At 41.5% G+C, this 18580-nt stretch overlaps 1 protein-coding gene across 1 annotated transcript in view; it reads left to right on the top strand.

Annotated features, from left to right (window-relative positions):
• cacna1db (calcium channel, voltage-dependent, L type, alpha 1D subunit, b) overlaps positions 1–18580 on the top strand; it is a 102819-nt gene that overhangs the window by 53479 nt on the left and 30760 nt on the right. Inside the window, exons 8-32 of the mRNA XM_084552804.1 lie at positions 2108–2211; positions 2512–2681; positions 5434–5508; positions 6971–7058; positions 7179–7205; positions 7553–7713; positions 7803–8028; positions 9450–9657; positions 9770–9890; positions 10581–10695; positions 10793–10853; positions 10933–10993; positions 12072–12210; positions 12302–12431; positions 13158–13217; positions 13307–13366; positions 14454–14560; positions 15090–15177; positions 15894–16001; positions 16098–16150; positions 16232–16378; positions 16483–16684; positions 16808–16966; positions 17612–17722; positions 18061–18138. Coding sequence (XP_084408930.1) covers positions 2108–2211; positions 2512–2681; positions 5434–5508; positions 6971–7058; positions 7179–7205; positions 7553–7713; positions 7803–8028; positions 9450–9657; positions 9770–9890; positions 10581–10695; positions 10793–10853; positions 10933–10993; positions 12072–12210; positions 12302–12431; positions 13158–13217; positions 13307–13366; positions 14454–14560; positions 15090–15177; positions 15894–16001; positions 16098–16150; positions 16232–16378; positions 16483–16684; positions 16808–16966; positions 17612–17722; positions 18061–18138 — 2859 coding nt within the window. The remainder of the gene's footprint in view (positions 1–2107; positions 2212–2511; positions 2682–5433; positions 5509–6970; positions 7059–7178; positions 7206–7552; positions 7714–7802; positions 8029–9449; positions 9658–9769; positions 9891–10580; positions 10696–10792; positions 10854–10932; positions 10994–12071; positions 12211–12301; positions 12432–13157; positions 13218–13306; positions 13367–14453; positions 14561–15089; positions 15178–15893; positions 16002–16097; positions 16151–16231; positions 16379–16482; positions 16685–16807; positions 16967–17611; positions 17723–18060; positions 18139–18580) is intronic.

Here is an 18580-nt window from a genome sequence, read left to right as displayed (position 1 = left end):
TATGCTCATCCCAAAAATTAAGACTTCTCACGATTTATATTGTTGAAAGGCAACATTTTATCTCAAAAAATAGGTTTCAAACTCACTGAAGTCACGCTCACTCATGATTATGGCAACGTGCAATAGAGAAGGAAGGCGAATTGTTTTAATTACACCTTTTAACAACAGAGAAAAGTGATTTACATGAGACAAAGATACAAATTAAAAGAACTTGCAGAAAATAGTGAAATTACATACAGGTTTCAAAATCTTAAGTGAGCCCTTCTGTCTCTGTGTCTCCTGCAAATTCAATCTACATGATGTTTTTTTCCTCACTGAGCGCTGCAGCCTGAACCGTCACCCTTCTGCCAGTTGCTAACAAGTATTTCAGAACTAGAAACAGCCAGGCTCACTTGAAAAACCCCTCAGCTTCTCATTAGCAAAAAATCACCAACAGCTTTTAATTAGCCCCAAACACTCAGCGTCGAGAAGGAGTTTTCATTACGGTCCACCCACATCCTTTCATTGAAGGAGACTCACATGTATGAAAAATAATGAACCCCTCTGCCTCCTTCTCTTTGGCTCTCTCTGACCGTCTCTCTCTCTCTCTCTGTCCCTCCGTCTCTCCCTTTACTGCTCTTGTGCATGTATGTGTTACCATGGCAATGCCATGCAAAAACTGCATTAAAGTGGCAGAGAAAGAGTCATACGTGGAGACTGATGTGCAAATTAATTCTGACCTTTACGATCACCTAATTATACAGAATACTTGATGTGATTATTTTAGAAAGAATACAAGTATTAATGTGGAGACGATTAAACGTACACAGGACATCACTCAATCTATTAAAATTAAATTAGTTTGTGGAATTATTATTCCCCACCACCTCTTTACTAACGCTTACTAAAACATATACTTCTCTCCACTCATACCCGACCCTGTTGTCTCTCACACGGTTCCCTCTAGTGGTCACAATTTATGATTTATGATCCCTATTTTAGTTGAAGCTGAGAAGATCTCTCTCTCTCCCTCTAAAGGATCCTGTATTATGGCATTTGGATTTCCTCAAGTCTGTTGAATTTTATTTATAGACGCTCTTGAGTAAAGCAGTAAAGATGTGTACACACTCCAAAGGTGCATGAGAACCCACATAACTGAGAACTTTCAGCATTTGTATGTAAATCTGAGGATATCTGTAGAGCTCAGAAGCACTAAATTATAATTATATTTGATCAATTCCTCTCATGAATGTCAGTCAGTGTGTAATCTGTATACGCCGATCAGCCACAACATTATGACCACTGCCAGGAGAAGTGAATAACATTGACCATCTTGTGACAATTCAGTGTTCTGCTGGAAAACTTTAGGACCTGGCATTCATTCATTCATGTGGACGTTACTTAGACATGTAGCACCCACTTAGACCAGACCAGGAACCCCCACCCCATAGCAATGACACTCCTTGATGGCAGCAGGATGCAGCCTGACACAGGCACACACACAAAAATCCTTTAGGAACAACTAAAACAACATGAAGAACAGCACAAGGTGTTGACCTGGCCTCCAAATTCACTAGATCCCAAACTGATCAAGTATCTGTGGGATGATCCACAGAGGCCCCTCCCCTCAAAGGCCCCCCCACTAACAACATTCTGTTGCCAGACACCACAGGACACCCTCAGAAGGCCCATGTCCATTCTCTGATGAGTCACAACTGTTTTGGAGGCACAAGGGAGACCTACACAGTATTAGGAAGGTGGTCATAATGTTATGCCTGATCAGTGTATAAATGGTTGCAACACTAGTCACCTTTTAACCATAAATAAGGAAGAATTTTACAGGTGACTTGTAGTTTTATGATAATTAAACTAGAGTTCAGAGTAAACTTTCATCTACTTCTCTTGATTTTTGTATAACTCTTTCTCGACTAGTGAAGGAAGAGAGGGTGAAGGCTGTGCACAAACAGGCTTTTTAAAGTGCCCTTGAGCAAGGCACCTGACCCCTAATGCTCCTCCTCTTTCATGTGTACATAAACGCACTTGCCAGTTCATAAAGGAACTGTGGGACCTCAGTTATAAACACACAGTTCATCCTGTTTTCTTCTTCTTTGCTTGTCTTTCTGTGCAGATGAACGATGCGATGGGCTTTGAGCTGCCATGGGTCTACTTCGTCAGTCTGGTCATCTTTGGATCCTTCTTTGTTCTTAACTTGGTTTTGGGTGTGTTGAGTGGGTAGGTTCCTTCTTTCTGTTTGAAAGAGACATGCTGTTTACTATGAAGCACAAGGACCTGACTTTTTATTTCACTTTGGCGTTTGTTTGGTGTATTAAAATGATGTGGTTTGTTGTAAATTAATCACAGGACATTTTTGTGTAACCGTTGAATTTGCGACTTATTTAATGAGCTCAACCCCACAGATTTGGTTTAAACTACAGCAAATATGTTTTTAAGCCCAATCAGAAATGGTTTAATGAAAATCAAAGACTACTGTCGTGGTCCAGGTTTGACATTAAACTCCTCCTCCCTGTCCAGAGAGTTTTCCAAAGAGCGAGAGAAGGCCAAGGCTCGCGGGGATTTCCAGAAGCTGCGTGAGAAGCAGCAGTTAGAGGAAGACCTGAAGGGTTACCTGGACTGGATCACCCAGGCCGAGGACATTGACCCCGAGAACGAGGAGGAGGGGGACGAGGAGGGCAAACGTAACCGTGAGTTACCTTGATCTCATTTATTTTGTCTGAAGCAGGAAAATCGAAGAATGCCAAGAAACTTTAGCGTGCCAGGCTTTAACTGCTTCTACCTTTGAACGACATTGTACATTTCTTTGCAGTGAAATGAGGAAGGACTTTGATAGTCCCACCAATCCTTTGCCTTCAATCCATCAGAAATTGTTGCTCTGTACCAATTCTCCACAGTCAGCTGGGTGACAAACACAAGTAGCATATGATTTTTTTCCCCTCTGCAATTATACACCGATCAGGCATAACATTATGACCACCTTCCTAATATTGTGGTAGGTCTCCCTTGTGCCTCCAAACCAGTTGCGACTCATCAGAGACATGGACATGGTCCTTCTGAGGGTGTCCTGTGGTGTCTGGCAACACAATGTTGTTAGTGGGGGGCCTTTGAGGGGAGGGGCCTCTGTGGATCATCCCACAGATACTTGATCATTTGGGGTTCTCGTGAGTTTAGAGGCCAGGTCAACACCTTGTGCTGTTCTTCATGTTTTTTTTTTTAGTTGTTCCTCGAGTGTTTTAGTGTGTGTGCCTGTGTCAGGCTGCATCCTGCTGGGGATGGCTGCTGCCATCAAGGAGTGTCATTGCTATGGGGTGGGGGTTCCTGGTCTGGTCTAGGTGGGTGCTACATGTCTAAGTAACATCCACATGAATGAATGCCAGGTCCAAAAGTTTCCCAGCAGAACATTCGGTGGTCATAATGTTTTGGCTAATCTGTATATACAGAGTAATGTAATGTGAGAAATTTAATACCATAGTGACAAAATGAAGCTGCATCACCGATATACTGACAGTTAGAAATGACACGCTGACAAACGCCCACAGTTCAAGTCTCTTGTTTCACACAAATTCATTCCACTGTGTTTCAGCAATAAAAAGATATCGTCGTACAAATTATCAACAAATTATATCTCTCTCCACACAGTCTCAAATAACAGGCTGTCTTCTGCAAGAATGAAGCTGCTCTTTATACCAAAACGAGACAGTCACCATGAGAATAATATGCATGAAACATCTTTTTATCTGGAAAACCGTTGGTGTTAAGGGAAGCATGCATTATGTTAGCGTCACTGAAGTAGTACTGTATGCTTTTTAGCTTTGTCTTAAGTAGGTCAAGGATAGAAATGTCCTTTATATGTGTTGTGTGTTGACCAGCATTCCTCCGCCACACCACCTGCACAAGGTTTTTCAGTGTTAATCTGTGAATCAGATTATAAAGGTCACACAGATAACATCAACACATGTCAGTGCTTGTGATTCATCTCTCACATGAATGAAAAGGTCAGTCTCTCTGGCGGTTAGAGCAGCTTTAAGCCTCCTTCATGGATCAATAGAAGGAGGCTTAGTAATAATAATGTTTGCTTACGTTGGGCTGAGTGTACTTTGCGCATATGTTGAGCAAAACGCAGACCCCAACGCCGTACCCTGACGTGCACCTCCCAAGAAACGTAACTACGCTGTGATTTGTCCACTTGGTCGTAGTGTGTTTCCGCTTTCGTATTTCCGGCTGCTTCTCCATCTCTGCAATTTTTAAATTGATTGTTTTGGATCAATAAAGATGGAAGACATCGAGGAAAGGTTAACTGTGGAGGTTCGGAGATACAAACATTTATGTGACACGTCTTACTTTCAGTCTTTAAATGAGCCTTTAAGCTGGTAGCAAACAAGTCAAAAAGCCATGGCAGTAACTTCAGAAGCTGCACCACAAAAATGGGTGATGACAGTCGTCTGGTGCTCACAAATCTTGTTTTGGCACGTCTGACTTGTTATTTGAAAGCTGCACTAAATGAGGCCTGACGTAGTCGGCTGAAGCTGCGCACGGTTTGCTTTAAGCACTTTATGAGTTTTCTTAAGAACAGAATTGGATTCACTCAAGATAAACCTGAAAAAGCCAAATAAAACCTCATCAAGCACACTTTAATTCTATTAAATAACACTCAGAAACACGTTCTCAGAGGTTGCCCTGCTATCGCCACTGCTTGTAGACAGCATTGATAACAACACACTAACTTTCTTTCCTTAATTCCTGCAGCGTCTGTGTGTGCCTTGTAAACACTGTCTGTAGATTACTGCTGACTTTAGTTCTCTCCCTCTCTTATCTCCTATTAGTTTCTTCACATCTTCTTGTCAGTAGTTGTTCTCTTCTCTCTGCCTTCTGCTTTCTTACTCAAGTCCTGTTAACCATTTCCAGTCTTATATTGTCTTATATAGTTACTCTGTCCAGAATTCATAGAGATCAAATGAACGAAATATCAAGAGATGTAGTCAGAGATGGTTTAATGACACAATTTCAAAATGACCGCCTAAATATTCTTGACATTTCTGTGTGTACCTTGTTATTCATGTGTTGACCTTAATGCTAACAGCAGTATGTTGATGATAAGCGAGTTTATTACACACTATTACACATTTCTTTTGTTAAAATGTGAATAAACTGTGCCGTGAGTTTTTAATTCTCACACGAGCAGTCATATTACACGGCTTTAAAAGTATTATTTCACAAATTATAGTGAATGAAGATTTTTAGTAAAATAGTACGAGATATATTCTATATTTTGGTTGATTAACATCCTGTAGCTTTTTCTGGACACAGTAGCTGTGCCAGTAGTTTTGTATTGCAGCTGTCCCTTGCCTCGCTTTCCTCTCTTTTCTTGTTCTGCCGTGTACTGACTCACTGCTTCCTCTGCTGTCTGGCTGTATGAACTGCATGTTGGTAACACCAAAGGGGTCACACTGGCTGACCTCACTGAGAAGAAGAAAGGAAAGTTTGGCTGGTTCACCCAGTCCACAGAGACACAGGGTAAATGTGTGCGTGAGTGACTTTTTTTGTGCGTTTTCCTGCGCATGTTTCACGAGGACATCTTTGTGCTGGAGCATTTGTCCGCATGCTTGTGCTTTGCCCATGCTTTGGTGTTTTTTTTGCGTGGCTGTTGTTTCATTGCTCAGTGTGCAATCCTTACCATCCTCATCGTGATCTATTTATTTAACACGTGCACACGGACGTTGTTACCTTGAATCAACACTTTGTCCTGCAAGAATGTAACCGGGGAGGAACAGTACCCCTCCAGAGCAACCGCTTCTTTCAGCTTAAACATCGTTGACACTCTTTTATATTAATATTAATATATACATATGTGTGTGCATGGATATGGGAGTCAAGTTCTCAATGCATGTTTTATAACAACAAGGTGACTTATAAATTCAGTCACATTTATATAATATTATACGTTTGAATTGTACATATAGATGGCATCACAAGCCACAACTCATGTACCTGACATTTAGCTCACGTACTTTTAAATAGTACATCCTGACAAGACATGTAATTTAATACAGTCAATGTTAAAGTCAGTGTTTTCTGTTAATCTCATGACTGTATTTTGGGTCTAAAGCAAACAGAATTGCCATCGTGTGCGCGTTCAAATCTGTCATTGTATAATCATCATCATGAGCCATTGACTCCCTCTCATTCATCATTTATAAAAGCCATATTTTGTGCATGTACAGTATACATGTGACTTCCCATATACTACATGTAACTGATCCTTGTTGCAGCGCGCAGACCTGGACCAAAGACTAGATCGATTTTGAACAATCAAATCAAATGTCAGTGATTCTGAAATGCAATCACGAACCCCTCTCTGAATAACTATAGTTCTATTATATCGGGTTTCCAATTGATTAAAAAAATGACACAGATTATTTATAAAATTCGGTTTGACTCAGGTGTGGCAGCAGAAACCATATAATTAGTCATTTTGCAGTGATCACAAAACAAAACTCAGACATCCAGGAGGTAAGCCCTAATTGAATATCATCTATTTCTATGGAGAACTAAAATATTCAGGAATTATGTGAATTATGTTTAATTTATTTGAACCTTTGTGAAGGAGTCATGCCAGCATTTCCTATCTGACACCTGCACATTTCACAGTTTCATTTTATTTGCTTATGTTTTCTGGTGGTTTGGCTTGGCCTATAAACCCAATGAGACAATTGGAGACTCCATATTTATAATGAACAGATCAATTAAAAAGCTGAGTTGTCAATTTTGTCAAACCTTACAAAATAATTTTTTAATATTCGATATATTTTCTCACACTACAACCAAGCCAAACTAAAGATGCATGGGTGTCAATAGGAAAATCAATCATAAATGAATAAAAATGACACATCTTCTTTCAGTACATAGAAATCTTATCTACAGCACTTTTTCATTGACTTACTTTTGTGTATCTGTGCGTCTGTGTGTGATACTGCAGCGAGCATGCCGACGAGTGAGACAGAATCGGTGAACACAGACAATCACAATGGAGAGGAAGACAAATCACCCTGCTGTGGGCCGCTGTGGTGAGTGTGACACATTATACACAACACACACACACACACACACACACACACACACCCACACACACACACACACACTTATAACTAACTTATAGCTAACTTGCATTGTTTTATTCTCCCCAGTCAAAAAATTACTAAGTCAAAGTGCAGGTTAGTAACTGATTGTGACACTGCGTGGGAGATATGTTTTTCATTTATATGTTTCAGCTCATCCTGCATGACTTGTTTTTGAGTGCTTAATGTCCCGCATGTTTTCATCTGGTGTCTCCAGAGTTTCACAATTTTCCTCTCTTTGCACGTAACACTCATCTCCTCCTTTTCCTCTTAATCATTTTCTGTCCTCTTGGTTTCAAAGTGACGTTTCATCCTTTTGTTTCACCAAATGTTGAACTGCCTGTGTGAGACAGAAAGTGCTGTAATCAAACAGACACTATAAAGAAGTCAAAATGAGAAGAGTTTGTTTAAAATAAAAAATGTCACAATTAATTGTCTGTCAGTCGTCAGTGGCGACGCTGGAACCGTTTCTGCCGAAGGAAGTGTCGTGCAGCTGTGAAATCGGTGACGTTTTACTGGCTGGTCATCATCTTGGTGTTCCTCAACACTCTCACCATCGCCTCCGAGCACTACAATCAGCCAGACTGGCTGACTGAAGTACAGGGTATCTATTTTCTCCATCGTGTTCTCATTTTAAGATATGCATTCAGCTTTGAATACCTATAGTTAGTATTTTTCTTCTCTTCTCTCCAGATGTAGCCAACAAAGTTCTTCTGGCCTTGTTCACCTTGGAGATGCTGGTGAAGATGTACAGTTTGGGACTGCAGGCCTACTTTGTGTCCCTGTTTAACCGCTTTGACTGTTTCGTGGTGTGTGGAGGCATCGTAGAGACCATTCTGGTAGAACTGGCCATCATGTCTCCCCTGGGCATCTCTGTTTTCCGTTGCGTACGCCTCCTTAGAATCTTCAAGGTTACACGGTGAGCAATAATAACACTAACCACCGTCATTAGATGGAGAGAGGGACACACAGCAGTTAACATGATATACAGAAATATAGCAAAAATTAGATAAGAAATTAGAGGACAGGAGCTTGGTGCCAGGGAAAAGAAATTAGAGGATAGGAACTCGGTGCCAGAGAAAAGAAATTAGAGGATAGGAGCTCAGCGCAAGAGAGAAGAAATTGGAGGACAGGAGCTCGGTGCCAGAGAATAGAAATTAGAGGACAGGAGCTCGGTGCAGGAGAGAAGAAATTAGAGGACAGGAGCTCGGTGCCAGAGAATAGACATTAGAGGACAGGAGCTCGGTGCCAGAGAATAGAAATTAGAGGACAGGAGCTCGGTGCCATAGAGAAGAAATTAGAGGACAGGAGCTCGGTGCCAGAGAATACAAATTAGAGGACAGGAGGTCGGTGCAAGAGAGAAGAAATTAGAGGACAGGAGCTCGGTGCAAGAGAAAAGAAATTAGAGGACAGGAGCTCGGTGCCAGAGAATAGAAATTAGAGGACAGGAGGTCGGTGCAGGAGAGAAGAAATTAGAGGACAGGAGCTCGGTGCCAGAGAGAAGAAATTAGAGGACAGGAGCTCGGTGCCAGAGAATACAAATTAGAGGACAGGAGCTCGGTGCCAGAGAATACAAATTAGAGGACAGGAGCTCGGTGCCAGAGAATACAAATTAGAGGACAGGAGCTCGGTGCAAGAGAGAAGAAATCAGAGGACAGGAGCTTGGTGCAAGAGAAAAGAAATTAGAGGACTGGAGCTCAGTGCAAGAGAGAAGAAATTAGAGGACAGAAGTTCGGTGCAAGAGTGAAGAGAGTAGAGGACATGTGCTCAGTACATCATTACCCAGCAGCCTAGGCCTATAGCAGCATACCTAAGGGATGGTTCAGTCCAGCCCTATCTATAAGCTTTATCAAAAAGGAAAGTCTTAAGCCTAACCTTAAAATTAGAGAGGGTGTCTGCCTCCCGAACTCAAACTGGGAGCTGGTTCCACAGGAGAGGAGCCTGATTGCTGAAGGCTCCCATTCTGCTTTTTGAAACTCCGGGAACCACAAGTAGGCCTGCACTTTGAGATCGAAGTGATCTGTGGGGATAATATGGTACTGTGAGGTTTTTTAAAGGGAGCCAAGGAAAAGAAGATAAAACTGGAGTAATATGAGCCCTCTTGGTAATTCCTGTAAATAATCTTGCTGCAGCAATTTGAATCAATAAAGGGCTACTTGGACACTGAGACAGTAATGACTTACAGTAATCCAGTCTGAAAGACACAAACGCATTAACTAGTTTTTCAGCGTCATGCAAATGGAAAGATAGAAACCTGATTACAAAATAAAACAGGAAACCAAACAAAAGGAACCAAAACACCCTATCAATATGCATCTCTTTTACTTTTTTCTTCCACAGTCACTGGGCATCTCTTAGTAACCTGGTAGCCTCTCTGCTCAACTCCATGAAGTCCATCGCCTCTCTGTTGCTGCTGCTCTTCCTCTTCATCATCATTTTCTCCCTTCTGGGCATGCAGCTCTTTGGGGGAAAGTTCAACTTTGATGAGACTGTGACCAAAAGGAGCACGTTTGATAACTTCCCCCAGGCCCTGCTCACTGTGTTCCAGGTGCAGTGTGTGTTCCATTTGGACTCAGTTTAAGGCAGAATTGAATTAGCATGTTGCTCAGAAGGCTTTTAAATAATTCATGGCGTTTTTTTCTCTGTTTTGCGTGCACCAGATCTTGACAGGAGAAGACTGGAACACAGTGATGTATGATGGCATCATGGCGTACGGTGGCCCGGCCTCGTCCGGGATGGTGGTCTGCATTTACTTCATCATCCTCTTCATCTGTGGAAACTGTATCCTACCTACCACAAAACATGTTTACACTCTTATACACACATACTTACATAAAACACACATGGCACATATTTGCATGCATGACCTGTTCACACAGGACTAGTATGACCTAGGCTCTTAATCCCATGCAAATCTGCCATACCTGTTATTTTCCTCACCAAATTAACAACCATATTTCTCCAAATAGAGGTCCTGTGATAATATTAGTCCCATGCAAAGTGGCATAACTGTGATTTGGGGCGTGTTTTCAATTTTTTTTTTTGCCTCTTCTTTCCCAAGAATTTTGTCATTATAAATCAAATTTTGGACAAAGGTGTAGGTGTACAGTCGCAGAAAGCAAAAACAAGCTCAAAAGCGTCAGAAGCGCAAATGAGGATGAGGCTAGGGTGGAGCTGATTTAAATACTACCAGGTATGGTTTAATTATTAACCCAAATCTGCAAAGTAAGTAAAGCTGCCAAAAAAAGTATCGGTGTAATGGTAAAATATTTAACTCTGACATGAAGTGGGGTGTTTGCATATCCCGTGCAAATGCACCACAAGCAACATAGACCACAGGTTGTATTAATCCAATCCAAATAGTACAAAATTTGTATTTTAATACTGGGCCAGCTGGTGATGTCTCGTAGTTTCTTCATGATTAAATCCATTCATATTGGTCAGTGTTTTCTCTTTAAGTCACACAATCAGACATCCTGCTAAATGTCTTCTTGGCCATCGCTGTTGACAACCTGGCAGACGCTGAGAGCCTCAACACGGCACAGAAGGAGGAAGAAGAGGCCAAGAAGAGGAAGAATAGCGCCAAGTACAACTTTTCAACCCCAGACATTTGTCACAAGCTCTTTCCTTTCACAGAGAAAGTAAAAATGTTAGTTACTCCCTGTTTTATCTCTCCCCAACAGGGACACAAGCTCAGATAAGAAGAGAGTTGAAATGAGAGAAGCTGAGGATGGTGAGACCAAGGTAAAAGAAAGACAGATAATAGTTCTAGTTCTCTTCATTTAATTTTCCTCTCACTAATTGGACATTTTGTTTTGTGCAGGTGCCAGCAGACGCCCTGCTACAGGAAGACAAAGAGTTGTATCCCGCAGTTGACTCTCCAGGTAAACCGACGCGTCTGCAGAGAGGAGCTTTAATTGAACCGTAGCCAGTCGACAAAACCACAAATGATTCATCACTTCCTTAAAGTTTTATTTTTCACTGAACTGAGTAGAAGTCTGAACAATAAGAAAACTACAGAAAATCAATGACTCAGTGGCTGGTGTTATTTCAGCAGCTACACTTCAGTTCAGTTGATAGAGTAGCACAAATTCCACCTTCACCTGCTGGAAATATTTTGCTGAAAATACACTCCAACACTGTACACCTTCTAGTACCAGGTTTGGCCCTGGTTTGTCTTTACAGCTGTGTTAATTCTTCGTGGCACAGAATCAACAAGGTGCTTGAAATATAATCATTTTTAGAGCAAGGGTGTCAAACTCATTTTAGTTGATCTCAAGTGGCTGGAACCAGTAGCATACTAGCATAACAACCTATAAATAACCAGAACTCCACATTTTTCCCTTTGTTTTAGTGCAAAATGTTTACGTTTAATAGACTATCCTTAAAAAAAAGCAACTTGAAATTTCTTGCTGCCATTTCTTGCTGCTGTTTGGTTCTGTGTCTCAGAGTTTTGTTATGTCTCCAACTCTTAATAAAGGACATTTCTGGTGATCCACTCCCTTAGTGAACAAATTAAGAACAGCAGTTACTTTTATTGAAAAATTACATCTTCTATGTAATTTTCACACTTTGTAAATTCATCCCACGGGTCAGGTTGGATTCTCTCGGGGGCCGGTTTTGGCGTGTGAACCGTATGTTTGACACCAAGACTTTACAGAGTTCATATTGAAGTAATGACCTTATGTTGTTGTGTCAGGTTTGTTTTAGTTTTATTGTTCCACCTCCATAGAAGAATCTACAACATAAACTAAATTAAGATGCATGTAAAAGGTATTATGTATGTATTTGGCTTGGAACAACATTATCTAGTCATAAATAAATTCATTTATTCATCATTTAACAAACTAGGGGATTATAAATAGCAGTACATATGCAGAACAAGATGCTGAAAGAACACTGTCAAACACTGTCAAACACTGTCAAACACAAGTCAAACATACTGTAACCTGTATTTTCTAGTGCGTGGCGGCGATAACGAAGACCTCCCTGAAGTCCCCTTGGGGCCTCGCCCTCAGCGGCTGTCTGAGCTCACCATGAAAGAAAAGACTCCACCCATCCCAGAGGGCAGCGCCTTCTTCATCTTCAGCAGCACTAACCCGTAAGTAAACCCGCTGTTGCGATATCAACACTGAGCGCCAGGAAAAACAAGTAAAGCACAAAATACAATCTCCTCCCTCCCGTTTCCGCAGGTTTCGTGTGTTCTGCCACAAGCTGATCAACCATCAGATCTTCACCAACCTCATCCTGGTCTTCATCATGCTCAGCTCGGTCTCTCTGGCTGCTGAGGACCCTATACGCAACTTCTCTGCTCGCAATATTGTACGTAAACGACCTCTCAGGCTCATCATATCGGGAGAGTTTATTGGTTTTGCTCTAGCTTTTTTTTAAAGTAGATATGTAAGTAATAAAATGAAAGGTGTCTGACTTAAATTTAGCTACTTGTTTTAGTAGAAAGGATCACTGCCACACAATACTACATTAGAAATATGTCTGTTTCTACAGCTTTCTTATAATGTTATTAGTAGTGTCAGTATTATAAAGGCTACTCACATATCTGCAAACCAAAACAAGCTGCACTAGGCAATAGGGTCAGAATTAAAGACTACAATATGTTGATGGTTAATCTGTTGGTGCACTTCAGGCTGTAAACATCTATTTTTTAGTAGAACCTCACATCAGCTGATTGTCATGCTTGGTAGCAGGTCCAACTGTTAATGAGAACCCTGCTAGAAAATTTAACTTCTATCAGTGCACTGCAGTGATGGAAAGCTGGTCAGAGCATTTTTCCTCCACTGTTGAGGAAAAATGTTCTAGTCTGGCTCTGAGTGGAGTCTGTTTTTACTCACTTATGATCCTTAGATGTGCAGTGGTCACGCTAACTATCGTGACAATTTGAGAAACAGTTTCAAACCTCTCACATTCAGATATTGCCTGCTGCAGCTTTTTGCTATCCCGGGTTTCTGTCTCATCAATTTTTTTTTAATAGATCATTGACTGTGCTGTTTTATCCTGCAATGACTTGAACTTGTGCATTGCCTCTTGCAGATACTTGGTTATTTTGACTATGCTTTCACGGCAATCTTTACTGTTGAGATCCTGTTGAAGGTAAATGTCCTGTGCGTGCTGTGTTGTGCTGTGCTGGGTAGAGCTTCAGTAACCCCCGCGTGCTTATGTCACTCTGATTGCCTCCTCAGATCCTAGGCTATGCAGACTATGTCTTCACTAGTATGTTTACATTTGAGATCCTTATTAAGGTAAACAATAAAAAAACAAACAACAACAACAAAAAAAAAAAACCCTGCTGCATTGCCTCGGCAAGCTTGCTGCACACATCCTCCCTCCCCTCATTTTTTTTTTGTCTCTACTTTTTTGGTTAGAGCAAACACCTACTTGTCTTGCCAATCTGTCAACGTGGACGTCATGCCTTTTGATTTTTGTGATTTACTTTTGTCTGTCAGTCACTTTTCCATCACGGCCAAGTTTCCCCTTTTATTTTTTTTTGTATCGATGAAAGGTTTATGGATCAGTGACTCTCTAGAATACAGCTCCCTAATTACACTTTGTCTTTTTTTGTTTTTTAAACTTTCAAAAGATTAAAAGTACATACTTGTTTGGCACTATGACTCTGGTGGCATTTTGAAACCTTTCTCACACGATTATCATCGTTTTTTTTGAAAGTCTAAATCCTTTTCAACACAGTTAATAGATGCCTACAATTAATGACAAGGACATTTGTTAAATTTGAAATATTCTGGACAGCAGAACATACTTCCAACGAGTATTCTCATAGAAATTTACAAAAATATGGAATTTTTTAATTTATTTTTTTTTATTAAAATCCAATCCTGTACCTCAACCCGTTGCTTGCTGCATGTCTGCACCAGGTAAATCTCATGTATTAATGTTTAAGAAGATTAAAACCCTTCTTTAAAGCACAGTTAGTGGCTTTAACCTGTGCAGGATATGAGTGTAGTGTCTTCTGAATGATGCTCCCCATGTCACGTGTGAACATTTTGCATTGTTTCTGTATATTAGCTTATAGGCCTACCGTGCATGTGTGTGTGTGTGTGTGTGCTTGCAGTGTTGCTCCTAATGAACCAAACATTGCAGACATAATGCATGAAACTCACAGATATTAGAAGAGCTAAACTGTACATCTGCTTGTCACTGAGTTACTACTTTCCTTAAATGACATTACAACTTAATCAGTTGCTCAAATTACATTCCAAACTGTTTTCTGATCATCTAATTACAGTCATTTAGGTTTGACTTGAGGCCTGTGTCTGTGTGCGTGATGGCAGATGCTTCTTTAGTCCTGAACCCTGTCTCTCCTCTGTCCAGATGACAGCGTTCGGAGCGTTCCTCCATAAAGGGGCATTCTGCAGAAACTACTTCAACCTGTTGGACCTGCTGGTCGTCGGTGTCTCTTTGGTGTCCTTTGGCATTCAGTACGTATCGATTTAATCTCTCCTCGGTTTGAGGTTTTGCTGAAATTTATCAATGAGCAGCTGTTTATCCTAAAGAAAGGCAACTGGATTAGTGACACTAGTCGAGCAAGTTTCTGACGAGCAGCATCCACAGATGTTCCTACTGAAACTGGATGAAACGTCTTCAAGAAACTTTCCAGTTGCCTTTCTTTAATGCTTTTGGATATAGTTTCATGACCTGGATGGTTGAGAACCTTCACAGACATAGAGCAGCTGTGTAGAGTTTTTGCCATAAATCATAAGTCATTGCTCAGTGTTCAAGTGTTGATATCTCTCTCCAAAGATATCAAAAGCTTCCAACTACTGTATCCCCTCCAACGCTCTTTTTACACCTTTGTGTAACTGCAACAAAAACCTAAATATAAAAGCAGCAAGTTGTACAGATGGTTATAAGACTGTACTTAGTTTATGGCTCTCACCGTGAAGCGGCCAGGCATCCGGCGGATTCTCCAGGAGATGAACATTCAGTGTGTTTCTGTCTTCCAACCAGGTCCTCTGCTATCTCGGTGGTGAAGATTCTCCGTGTTTTGCGAGTTCTCCGTCCACTCAGGGCCATCAACAGAGCCAAGGGACTGAAGGTCAGAGTGACAGTTATACAATATGTGCTGACTCGCCACTTTATTAGGGACACTAGTGAAAACAAATCCACTCTAATATAACAAACATGCACTAAATCATCCTTCTCGACTGTTACGATGCTCAGAAAAGGTGGTAATTCAACTGGATGGTCGTTATGGAGGATGTGGTTTGTGGTGTTTGTTAAACTGGATTGAATAAAATACTAAATTATTTCTGTTTTTTTTAGCTCAGCCCGCTTACTTAAATGGGCTTGTCAAAATAACAGGAACATGTGTTGGCACAACACAATTCAATAGTTCTACAAACCACAACCTCCACAATGAAAACACAGTTGAATCAGCAGCTCAACTTGATTCTATGAGTTAACTTATTAGGTTACATTATCCATTGAAGAAAACTCATTTAATCTTGTCAAATGAACTCACATTTCCCTCATGAACTCACTATTTCTACTCACATTTCCAAGTTGAGAGCACTAATGTCTTTGTTTCAACTAATGGCAAGTTTTAAAGTTTATGTAAACCTTATGTAAATGTTTGTACATTCTACATTTAGCTTTACATTTAGAGAATCAGAAATTAAAATTTGATCCACCAAAAACAGCCATTTTGGAATTCATGTGAATTTGTTCCCATGCCTATTTATGCAGGAGTGTTCCTTGCGATACAGTGGTGTGTGTGATTCTGCTAACGGTGTAGATCTGTATGCTTTGCAGCACGTGGTCCAGTGTGTCTTTGTGGCCATCAGGACCATCGGCAACATCATGATCGTGACCACGCTGCTGCAGTTCATGTTCGCTTGTATCGGGGTGCAGCTCTTCAAGGTACAAGAGCGTACAAGGTCCTTCTGCTGCGGATATAACAAATAACTGCACACAATGGACTCTAACGCTCTGTTGTGTTTCTTAAAAAAAAAATAGGGTAAATTTTATCGATGCACAGATGACGCAAAGTCCAGCCCAGAGGAGTGCAAGTGAGCTCCTTTGATTCTAGTATGTCACATATGGTATATATATGTCTGTCTGTGTACATGAACGTCATCTTTAAATCCTAGAGGAACGTACATTCTCTATAACAATGGGGACACAGCGCTGCCCATGGTGAAGGAGAGGATCTGGTACAACAGTGAGTTCAACTTTGACAACGTCCTCATGGCCATGATGGCTCTCTTTACCGTCTCCACCTTCGAAGGATGGCCCACGTAAGCACTGCTTTCTGTTTGAGGTGGAAGTTATATCTATTAGTTTGTATTGTGTGTCTGTGGTTGTGTATTTAAGCATCCCCTGTGTTTGTGTGTCCCCACAGTCTGCTGTACAAGGCTATCGACTCCAACAGGGAGAACCTGGGCCCCATCTACAACTACCGCATTGAGATCTCCATCTTCTTCATCATCTACATCATCATCATCGCCTTCTTCATGATGAACATCTTTGTCGGTTTCGTCATTGTTACCTTCCAGGAGCAAGGGGAGAAGGAGTACAAGAACTGTGAGCTGGACAAGAACCAGGTAGGAGGAAGGTGTGATGGTGGATGAGCACCTGTGTATGGACAATTTAATCACATTTTACATTTTGACACGTTGCACTTGTTTGAGTTTGTATTTTTTCTCTTTAAATCTCCTCCTCCTCAGCGTCAGTGTGTGGAGTACGCTCTTAAAGCTCGTCCTCTGCGGCGCTACATTCCCAAAAACCCCTACCAGTACAAGTTCTGGTACGTGGTCAACTCCACTGGCTTCGAGTATGTCATGTTTGTCCTGATCATCCTCAACACCTTGTGTCTGGCCATTCAGGTAAGTGCTTCAGGAATATACAGTAAAGTAATTTAAAGGGGAACTACTGTCTTTTTACAACCTGGACCTTATTTCTGTCATAAAATACGATCGTTTACTCACCCATATAACTTTTGTGTCATTTGGAGTCATTCATCAGATAATTAGATCTGTGTATATCCATACAGTGGGAGTGACTGGGGCACCGAAACGCAGCCTCTAAATAACGCATTATCTGTAAACATCTGTGCATCATCCAGGTCAGAGGTTAATAGGTCAATCTACAGACCCCGGATGATGATAACAGGTAACTCCGGACTCAGCGGGGAATAGCACTAGTGTATCATAACAAAATACGAGTTTCGCAGCAGATAATACGTTATTTAGAGGCTGCGTTTTGGTGCCCCAGTCACTCCCACTATATGGATATACGCAGATCTAAATATCTGACGAACGACTACAAATGACACCAAAGTTATATGGGTGAGTAAACGATCGTATTTTATGCCAGAAATAAGGTCCAGGTTGTAAAAAACAGTAATTCCCCTTTAAGGGAAGACGCCGTCAGCATTGTGTTACCGCTTCATCTGGTGATATATTGTGACGTTTATTTAAATTAACGTCTTCTAGCCACTTTAAATTCACTGTCTGTTTGTCTCTTTCCAGCATCATGGTCAGTCTCAACTGTTCAACTCTGCCATGGACATCCTCAACATGGTCTTCACCGGGGTTTTCACCGTAGAGATGATCCTCAAGCTCATCGCCTTCAAACCCAGAGTAAGTCTCTCCTCTCCTCTCCTCTCCTCTCCTCTCCTCTCCTCTCATATACTGTACATCTCCCTGTATGTTTTATCCCTAAAACGACCAATGTTTTTATTTTACCTGAAAGCACTTTTCCTTTTAACCCAGCCCTCATTCTTGCTGTGCCTCTTACCTCCCCCTCTTGGGCTCTTTGCTCGCTGGCTGACCCCCCTCTCCCCTTCCCCCTTCCTTTCATTACTCCCCACTGGAAACCCATCTACCTCTTACACTTTCCCACACCACCCTCCTCTCCCTCTCCCTCTCCCTCTCCCTCCCCCTGGGCACCTGTTGGATGTACACGCTGCCACGTTCAGGGCTATGTCGGGGACGCCTGGAATGTCTTCGATGCTCTGGTGGTGATTGGCAGTGTAGTCGACATCATACTCAGCCAGGTAGAAAGACGTCAGTATGTACAGCTCTGTCATTCCCTCCTCCTGCTCTCCCTCTGCTGCTGCCACTCTCCTCTTGGTCCGTCCTTCACATCCTTCCTCCTCCCTTTCCTTCCTGTCTTAATTTTGTGTTGGCCAGCTCATGAAGGATGTCTGCTGAACCTGTTGTGGACTCAACAATCGATAATCAACAAATATCAGAAAATATATCTTCATTCACTATCTGCAACTAAAAAGTGTTAATCACTAACAATCACTCAGTACACGCCAGTTCATTAGGTACACAAGTGAAAACAAATGCATTCTAACACTGTCCTGGACAAAATGTTATCATCATGACGTTTATGATATTCATCCATTCGTTTTCTGTAACCGCTTCTCCTCTGGAGGGTCCCAGCTGTCATTGGGCGGGATACACCCTGGACCACAGGTGTCAAACATACGG

The sequence above is a fragment of the Chelon labrosus genome (genome assembly GCF_963514085.1).
Source record: "Chelon labrosus genome assembly, chromosome: 10".
NCBI lineage: Eukaryota > Metazoa > Chordata > Actinopteri > Mugiliformes > Mugilidae > Chelon > Chelon labrosus.
This window is presented reverse-complemented; position numbering and strand designations above follow the sequence as displayed.